Source organism: Armigeres subalbatus, chromosome 3 (genome assembly GCF_024139115.2).
Source record: "Armigeres subalbatus isolate Guangzhou_Male chromosome 3, GZ_Asu_2, whole genome shotgun sequence".
Classification (NCBI taxonomy): Eukaryota; Metazoa; Arthropoda; class Insecta; order Diptera; family Culicidae; genus Armigeres; species Armigeres subalbatus.
The window spans coordinates 169,240,610-169,250,776 of NC_085141.1; the positions used below are offsets into that span (position 1 = coordinate 169,240,610).

The following is a 10,167-nucleotide window of genomic DNA, read 5'->3' on the forward strand; positions in this document are numbered from 1 at the left end:
CTGCAGAAATGCCACGAATACAACGTGCCCACGCATCATCTATTCATCGACTTCAAAGCCGCATATGATACATTCGATCGGGACCAGCTATGGTAGCTAATGCACGAACACGAATTTCCGGATAAACTGACACGGTTGATTAAAGCGACGATGGGTGATGTACGTAGTTCGAGTTTCAGGGGCGTTCCCGAGTCCTTTCGAAACGTGCAGAGGATTACGGCAAGGTGATGGTCTTTCGTTGCTGCTATTCAACATCGCTTTGGAAGGGGTAATACGAAGAGCAGGGATTAACACGAGTGGTACAATTTTCAATAAGGCCGTCCAGCTATTTGGCTTCGCCGACGACATAGATATTATGGCGCGTAGCTTTGAGAAGATGGAGGAAGCCTACATTAGACTGAAGAGGGAAAATCAATTTCTGTATCCAATAACTGTCCCCCGGGTCCGGACATTGAGCTTTTCATGTGATCAAATAGCCATTCTTTGGACCTGTTTTATTAAACTTACTTCAATTCAATTGTTTTTTTTTTCTTGCTGAGGTATCAGAAATCCACAGAAATAAGCAGAAAAAAATTGAAGTTGTCATTGATAATGTAGGGAATTTTAAGCAGGATGTAAGAAACTGAGCTGGAGAATTAAATAAACTCTATTAACAAGTGTTCATATCTACAACTAGAAGCAAGTGAAAAATATTACTATTCTAATCAGAGGCGCATCCACGTTCCGAATCGTGGGTAGGACAAATTGGAAATGTCGATATGGGTCGATTTCTGGAATTAGCTTTAGATTGAATCGATTCGCACAAATTCGTGGGTGTTACAATCTTATTTTTTTTATGAGAGTAGCATCACTTCCATCCGTTTCCACAGAGAACTGCATCCGTTACCCTAGAGGTACAGAGAACTCCGGCTTAAAGGCAGTTGCGGTTGCAACAAGATCATTGAGTTTGAATCCGGAATCGATGCACATTTTACCAATATTGCCGCTAAAGCATAACAGTTACTGTCCCATGTCCAGTCCATCCATATCAATGTGAGACAGATATCCTCGCGGTAGCAACTTAATCAGTTCTAAAAATAATCAGGACTTGAAAGGATCTTTTCGGACAGAATACGGTTCATCATTTGACAAATTTCCTACCATTTTCTGGACAAATATTGTTTTTCCAAGAATGTGTAAGGATTGCTCAGAAGCATGACATACATCTTCGACATACATCTTTCCTACGATTATCAAACATTTTTTCCAGCTTCCAGTAGAGGTCATGGATTACAGAAATTTGTATAAATATTCAATGGGTTCAATCAATTTATTTGATTTTTTTTATTAACATTCAGCAATGGATATGGATCTACCGATTCAAAACAAACATCCAAGAAATGGTATGCTTGACTGAAAATCTTTATAGCAGCTCAGAATTTATGACGGAGCAGATCTGTTTGTGGTTCCTCAGTTTTCAATGAATCTTTCGAAGTTTGTAGAAAACTTTTTTCCGTGGGCTTCTTATAATCCATTTAAACGAACTTTATTTAACTATTATTGATTGTTGATTTCAGCAACTATTCTCTTACCTCTGGAAAACTTCATTTAGTAATCTGGATTCGATAATTTAGAAGTGTGTCTATTACTCATTCCAGAGGCTGAATTCCAAAATGTTTAGTATGGTGAAATTCTAGTACGAAGGTTTTCTACAACTCTGCCTAGTAGTTCTTTGTTTGCACTAATTGCAGCAACGAAATGATTGATATTTTGTTATCATCTATTGTAAGTTTCTGCTACTAGCATTTTAACTTCGTTTTTAGTTGAATTTAAAGAATGACTTGTTAGGCAGAGTTGTAGAAAAACCTCCACGCTAAAAGTCCAGCGTACAACACATTTTGAAATTTAGCCTGTGGTATGAGTTATTGACAAACTAGTAAAAGATCGAGCCTGGATCGCTAAATGATCGGGAACATCCTTGCTTTAAACATCCTGAGCGCTATCGGGATTATAAAGTGTCTTAAATCCTAAAGAACAATCAGAGCTCTATTCCTTTAGAATCCAAGAAACGTCTATGGTTATTCTAAACACTCCGATTAACTTTGAATTCACCATTTGATAACGCACAGATTCTTGCCAGTCAATGACTTCATATGTCCCTAACATAATGATGGGTAGGACAATGCTTTAACTGTCCCACCCAGGCAAATCCATGCGTAGGACATGTCCTACTTGTCCCACCCACTCCCGGCGCCACTGATTCTAATTGATGTCTTTACTCATGTAATAAATAGGATCTTGGTCATATTTGAACATGATGCAACAGTGTCCGGTACTCGGGGACACTTTTCTGAAGCGTAAACAATTTCACCAAAATACATCGTCGAAAAACGAGTTCAAATGATCAAATATAGTTTGAATGAATCAATAATGGTCATATTTCATGTATATGGTATACAAGTAAACATAATCAGGATAATTGGAGAGTTTTTCGTTATATAGCTTATGTGTCCGACTCTGGGGGATCTCACCCTACTGATCGCAGTAAAAAAGCGTTTGAACTGCTTTCTCGATTCAGACCCCGACAGTCCTTCTCTCGGACAGCTTTGGGTGAAGATAACAACACATCAAAGGTCGGTGAGCGTTGGAGTGCTTTATTTCCCTCCGGATCACAAATCTGATTTGAATTGCATCGAAAATAATACTAGCTCGATTGGGACTGTTTTCTCCAAATTAAGTTTGAATGATTTCGCTTTAGTATTTGGCGACTACAATCAGCCTGACTTGGTCTGGAATACACAATCCAACAAGTCACCTTCATTCGACGCAGATTCCTGCAGCAGAGGTAGACCCAGAAATTCATGGCATCGCAGCCTCCAGAAAGGAATAAAATAATTTAACCCAAATATGACTTGGCTACTGTTACAGATTATGGAAAAGTGCGCTATGGCAAAGGATGAAGATTCCCAAGGCAGCCTTTTGCACCAGTTACAGATTTTGAATAAAACTTGCCCTCAGTGATCAGTTTGGCATTGCATTACGGTATTCAATTTCGCGTTTATGTTTTGAAGTTTGTGAGAGATAACTTGCTACTTTTCATACATTTAATCAACCTTCTTATTCTAAACACGAAGTCGAAAAATAATTTTATTATTTTCTATTAATTTAAAGAGACTATTAATGATATCTTCCGTTAATATAAATTACGTCAAATTACTCGAAGTTGAAGGGACTCGAATACTTCCCTAATGCCAGCTCTAGTAATGAAAATCCACATGCAGAATATAAAGACTGACATTGCACCTTATTGCGTCCTATCCGATGAGCCTCGTCGTAGGTTCGGATTTCGCTGTTCTCCGAAGGCAAAACTTTGGGCCTGGGAAAACTAAACAATGTTCGTAGTACTTCCGCTATCATGTTGGATCCCTTCCGCCCGAAATATTGCGAGCTTTCACAAAGCGCTCGTAAAACGCATTCTCGTCCACTGAATCCCATGCTAGAATGAAAACAAGGATTGATATTTCGCAGTTTCGCTGCAAAAAGTTTCAACACAACTTACGCATCCATAGCAACTTCCAGCTTCTGATATAAATCACGTCGATGCCTTCGTTGTGCCATTGATTTAGCTTCCCTCATTTCGCTTTGAAAACTTATCGTCTGATTGGGCAAGTTGTACGCAACACCCCAGTTCACCGCCCAACTGAACATATTATAATTGGGATTTCCATACATTCCAATTGTCATACATGCAGCGATCTATATGAATAATATTTTGTTATTCAGAGGATACCGTCGTCCGGGTGACAATGAGTCAAATGGGGGTGAGAACGGGTCACTGTTTCAACCACTTAGAATGGTTGTAGAATAGATTGAATGTATCTGAGGGCAAGAAAACTAAAATATAAGTGACCTTTTTGAACGATTTGGTTATCCGACCTCCAAGCTGTCAGTGAGAGCGATGATCCATTCTCACCACCCAGACCCTTTGTTACCCCCGACGGTGGTACTTATATTGTACTGAACTTACCGAGAAACTTGAACCCAATGGAAACACAACAAACCGCTTCCTTCGAGATAATACTGGATTAAGTGAATGCGTTCGATTTACAATATTTGGAGTGTGTAGATCGTTGGTGGTGGATTCCCAGCTGAAACAATACGCAACCGAAATTGTGCAAAGCACTAACGATTGTAAAACCCTTTTCTGAAAATAACTGATTTATTAAAGTAACTTTTTACCACACTAGAGAAACATCCTACCATCGTCCAAAGAGTAATATTAGAGTGCACTGAAATCTATCAAAAACTATACTTTGTTTTCAAATAACTAAATCATGAACTTATCGCTTCGAATTCAATCCTTTGGCTGCTTAAAAATGTTTATCACTTGCTGGAATGATTGCTGAAATTTTTCATATTCTAGATCGCCACTGGAGCATAAAAGCTATAATTGATGTGATCAAATCATATATGTGATGCAAAAGTTGTCTTTGATAGATCCGAAAATTGTATTGGTAAGATATTCTAGCGCACCGTAGCCTTAGATAACTCTACAATATAAATGCTTTAATACATTTGGTAAATCTTGAAAGAGAAGTTCCTCCGGAAGTCCCCCAGGGAGTTCCTCCGGAAGTCCCCCAGGGAGTTCCTCCGGAAGTCCCCCAGGGAGTTCCTCCGGAAGTCCCCCAGGGAGTTCCTCCGGAAGTCCCCCAGGGAGTTCCTCCGGAAGTCCCCCAGGGAGTTCCTCCGGAAGTCCCCCAGGGAGTTCCTCCGGAAGTCCTCCAGGGAGTTCCTCTGGAAGTCCTCCAGGGAGTTCCTCTGGAAGTCCCCCAGGGAATTCCTCCGGAAGACCGCCCTAGGGAATTCCTCCGGAAGACCGCCCTAGAAAATTCCTTCGGAAGACCGCCCTATGGAATTCCTTCGGAAGACCGCCCTATGGAATTCCTCCGGAATACTGCTCTACGGAAAACATCCGGAGGAACTTCCAGAGGAATTTCGGGAGGAATTCCCGGAAGAATTTTCGTAGGAATTCCAGGCAGAACTTCTCGAGGAAATTCCTGCGGGAGCTCCCCGGGATATTCCTCCGGAAGTTCTTCCGCAAATTCGTCCTGAAATTCACCCGGGAATTCCTCCAAAAGTTCCTTTGGAAATTCCTCCGGAAGTTCTCCCGGGAATCCCTCCGAAAATTCCTGCGGTAATTTCTAAGGAAGTAAAATGAACCCTTTTGGACAAAGATTCGATACCATCTGGGACAACTATGCTTAGTACGACGAGTTCATGGTAAGTGCGAATGACTGTGTTCCAAACTGAGGGCAGCTCTGGCAGCCTGCCCACCTAAATGTCTTTAATTTGGCTGATGATATTATTCTACCAGCGCAACGGCGTTCACTGATATGCAAAGTAAACGCAACGACTTGGCTGAACGCTACTCTTCGGTTTCACCATTAATGTCAACAAGACCAAATCGTTGAAAAACCTCTCCAACGTAGGATAGACGGTCAATCAGTGGAGAAGGTAGTGGATGGTTTATGGAAAACCGACTGTGTCGACTTTCTTAATAAGCTCCATACAAACTTCAAATGACGCGTGTACAATCAAATTATCCAAACAATCAGAATGGTGAATACAGTCGTTCAAGCATAGGGGAGCGAAAAACTAAAATTTTTAATCACTCTATTACACATCGGCATCAGCAGATATTCAAAATTGATAAGATGACAATAATTAATTATAAATAGACCTTACTTAGAATTGTTGAATGCTAGTGGTTACATCAGTGTACTATCAGAATTATAAGTTCTTTTTTATAATAAACAGATGCTCTTGCTTATAATTATATATCCATTCTAACCATGTCCATAAAAGATTTATTATCATTTTCAAAAATACACTCACATAAAACTATACGGGCTGGTGTACTTTCCCAACGCCAGCTCCAGTAATGAAAATCCACACGAGGGGTACAGTGACTGGCACATTACTTTGTTTTTGCCTTTTCGATGCGCTTCATCGTAGATTCGGGTATCACTGTGCTCGACCGATAGCACTTTGGACTTCGGAAAACTGAACAATGTCCGTAGCATCTCCGATATCATGTTTGATCCTTTCCTTCCGAAGTATTGTGAACTTTCGCACAGTGCTCGCAGAATACATTCACGGCCCCTGTAGCCCATGCTAAAATTGAAACAAAGATTTAAAGTTTGGCAGTTAACTTCTCGAACGTTCTTTTCTACTCACTCATCCATGGCTACCTCCAACTTGTGATATAAATCACGTCGATGTCTTCGTTGAGCCATTGGCTTAGGCTCCATCATTTCGTTCGGGAAGCTTATCGTCTGATTGGGTAAATTATATGCTATACCCCAATTCATCGCCCAGCTGAACATTTGGTAATTAGGATTTCCAATCACTCCGATTGTCATACAGACAGCCACCTGTGCATTGAATGAAAGTTTAATAAACGGATTGTGCAAGTCATGAAACATGTCATCAACTTAACCGAAAAACTTGCCCCCTCTGGAAAGACTATGTACCGTTTACGCCTCGAAAGCACTTTCGAATGACTTTCAATATTTGCTGTGTCCCAAGAAGTGTGATTGGCATGTCCTTCCATTTTCGGAACGATGGTCGTGGACTCCTCTGCAAAGCACTGTCCCATGAAAACTATCCAAAGTATAAGCTGTTGGCGCGTGCTTCCCTAAGATTTGTATCCATGTTTTGAATAGTCATCTCGTCGTAATTATACAAGTAACACTTATCATACCATTTTTAATTTGTTTGAAACTCCAACTTTCCAGCCTTCGTACTTGAAATATAAATCACCTTTTATGCCCAAACGTTCAAGTCGAGTGTTTATCGGCTTCTTCAATATTCTGTAGCTGTATGCTACCAACTGCGGGGAGTGTATACTTTACCTCAACGAGGTACATAGCACGGGAAAAGTAACCGAGAAATTAAATATTCAGTGATCCGGAAAGTGGGAAAGCTGGGATGAAAAAAAATCGCAAACTAATCCACCTACCGCGGTGATTGTTTTTTTTTTGGATTACTTAGTTCTGCGATTGATCAAAGATTACAACAACTTACTGCAACTTAAAATCAGCTTGTTGTCTAGAGTTGTATAAATAGATTAACTTGGGTATTCACGGAGCTGACATAAATCCCGTCAGGGCATCTAGGTCTAGTTTTAACTATTTTTTCAGGGCTCTAAACACTTGACCGCTAGACTTGGAATGTTCCGCCTGATAGTTTTATATAATTTCCAAAAGGTAGCGCCAAATCTTAGCGTGAAAGTTCACGATTGGCAAAGACATCAACATGGATTTATAATTGGACGGCTCCTTATTGAAACAACAGTCGACGCACTTCACCTCAGATTCTTTGCAATCAGCCTGCATTCCTTTATACGCTTTTCATACATTTATCCGATAACACTTTTATTAGCACTAGACTCTGAAACATCATCTAAGTGGCTATTCTTTTTTGACACAAATAATTACTTCAGCTTGATTTTGGTGCTCGTGTTAAAGAACTCAAAAAGCAGATGGGTTTACTTGGGGTCATCAACATGACAATCCTCTTCATAGTATTTTTTCGCTGTGAATTTTATGGGTGTTATGCCAGTTCTTCACTTGTCAAGGTTAATCAGCTTGCTGTTTTTGAAGAAACGAATTATGTGCTGTCTGTTTTGGGTTTCTTAGCTCAAACTCGCCTTCTTTAGCTGTGCGGTGAGATGCTCTGCACAATAGCAAGACCATGCTGAAGTGTTGAAGGTGACTGTGTCCGATTCCCGGTCCGGTCCAGGAAAGGATCTGCTCATGCCATACGCGCATCCAGTAGCTTATCGTAGGTAATTGTTGAAGACACGATTCCATATAGCAATCTGCTGTCTATCAAGGCTTGTTCTATTCGATACCGAGTGGCCCTGTTGTTTGCTCGGTGCTCGGTTAGGAGTGGGTTTTAATTAAGTTCTTTCTGGATCTACACCTGGCTTTGACAGCTCTGAAGTGGTGGCGTGCGTTGCATACGTCTACAAGATCACTTTTCACAGTTACACCAAAAAAGATCCTTGTAGGAAGTTGCCAATTGACACCCGGAAGGACCAGTCCGAGAGGAAGATCCTTATGTAAGCCAGAATATTCCCACAGAAATCCTACTCCACTAACTGCCTCAACACTAGAAGTATCCAGGTGAGGTTAAACACATTTGAGATGTCCAGCGGGATGAGATTCCTTCCTTGCTTCCCGTCTTCGAAAGCGCTCTGGAGGGTGATAAGTAGGAGTTAGTTTCGTAGCTGGAACGAAACGCGTGCTGAAAGAAACCAAGCCTCTCAAACATCTTTGACATACACTAGTTAGAGAAATCGGTCTGAAACTAGAGGGATCCCAACAAACCTGGTTTTTCGGGATTGAAATCACTAGGCTCCGTCTATAATCGCCCGAAAAAGTTTGATGGTCCCAAATCTTGTTGATGAGGCTCAAGAATAGTAGTTTTCCTGAGAAGGACAGACGCTTATGCATTGCGTAATCAATCTCATCAGGCCCGGAGATGTCCCGTTGCTCCTAGCTAGAACAAAAACGAGAAAAACTGGTGTTTTGGAAATTTTCTAAATAAATTTTCCTCTAATTCTTGGGAATTGCCGGCTGGCGAGACAAGTGAAACGCTAAAGACTCCATCAATGCAAATAAATGTACTGCATCATTTCCTTCCAATACGTGATTGTGATTCTGAAACCGAAGAAAACTTTTTACCATTACCAAACGATTATGTTTTGCACTGCATTTCGTTTCGGGTCATCTTTCTTTTGTGAAAAATAATGGTCTTGTAAAGGTCCTTTTTTTTTCAATGAATGCGCCATTTCAATCCTTAACAGCGACAAAACCAGAGTCTTGTGGGAAAATTTTATTTGACTGTTAATGACGCCATCCGTTTGAATAAATGTATTGCACCATCTTCCTCAAATGCGTGCTTGTGATTCTGCAACCAACGGAATCTTTCTGCCGTCGCCAAGCGACTATGTTATGCAATTTGATGAAAGATTATCTCGGATCAACCTTCTTCTGTGAAAAACGGTGGTCCTGAAAAGAACCAAATGCATTTTCAGTTAACATAACAGAAACAAAAAAAATCTTATTAGAAAGTGTCATTTTTGCCGACGACAGCCAAATCGACGAAGACGCTACCATAGTAAATAAATAGTAAAATTTTCTTCCAAATATAATGGTACTCCTGAAAAGGACCGATTTCTTATAATCTCTACAATGAGCAACCCCTCAATAATGTGGATCATTCAATGAAGCGAAATATTTCACTTTAGTAGTGCTGCCGGCCCGACCGCCGATGATTCGCCACTTCGTCATTAATGACCGCCACTTATGCCGCTGTTACCTCCCGGATGGGGGCGCCACCGGACGCCATCGTCCGCTCTCTGTGAAATCTTGAACGAAAATTACGCGCGCGTGCGACGCGAGTCGTTGTGTGTACTGAGAAAATGAAACGGTGGGGTGAGACAATAGACCAGCAACCTAAATAAATCTGATGTCCGTGTTGGAAGTGCATGAACGGGATTGGTTGATTCGGAGATTTTTGCTGTGTTTGGCAAGAATAGAAATTTTCAATAGCTTGTCGTTGATTATCATCAGTTTTAATGAAACTGTCAAATTTGTGCAGAGTTTCCAAGTCGATTGATATATACATAAATCTACCGTAAGATATATGTGCTTTTAACTAGGGTGGTCGGTATTGGCCATTTTTCACAAATACCGGTATTCGGTATTTGGTGGAGTCAATACCGGTAATACCGGTAAAAAACCGGTATTTGTGAAAATTCCATAAATAAAAAAACCTTTAGTTTGAACTTTTGGGCGACAAACAATATTTATTGATAAACTTCAAGTGTAAAATCCACTGCTTGTTGAGCTGGGCAAAGTGAAATTTAAGTGGACATAACATACTGAGCAATTCATCTCCCAATCCGCATCGGCTTTTGTTGACAATGTTGCGAGCTGCTGAGAATGCCCTCTCTGGTTCAATCAAAGTTTGACGAATGGTTCCAAGAGCGTCGAAAGTCATTCTCAAGTATTTATTTATTTATTTATTTATTTATTTATTTATTTTCTTGTATATCTTCATTTGACTATATCTGTCTCTATGAAGTACTCTGGTAGGGAAAAGCCCAAAAATTGGCAT

At 40.5% G+C, this 10,167-nt stretch overlaps 2 protein-coding genes across 2 annotated transcripts; both read right to left on the bottom strand.

Moving 5' to 3' along the window:
- Positions 1–3,192: 3,192 nt before the first annotated feature.
- On the bottom strand, positions 3,193–4,242 carry LOC134219126 (uncharacterized). Its single transcript, XM_062697822.1, has 4 exons — positions 4,233–4,242; positions 4,007–4,161; positions 3,539–3,735; positions 3,193–3,475 (listed from the first exon to the last, which is right to left on the bottom strand). Exons 1-4 carry the CDS (start codon positions 4,240–4,242, stop codon positions 3,193–3,195), a joined length of 645 nt encoding a protein of 214 aa, XP_062553806.1.
- Positions 4,243–5,806: 1,564 nt separating this feature from the next.
- Positions 5,807–6,893, bottom strand: LOC134223972 (uncharacterized). Its single transcript, XM_062703189.1, has 4 exons — positions 6,743–6,893; positions 6,479–6,676; positions 6,217–6,413; positions 5,807–6,153 (listed from the first exon to the last, which is right to left on the bottom strand). Exons 1-4 carry the CDS (start codon positions 6,743–6,745, stop codon positions 5,871–5,873), a joined length of 681 nt encoding a protein of 226 aa, XP_062559173.1. The 5' UTR covers positions 6,746–6,893; the 3' UTR covers positions 5,807–5,870.
- Positions 6,894–10,167: the final 3,274 nt, after the last annotated feature.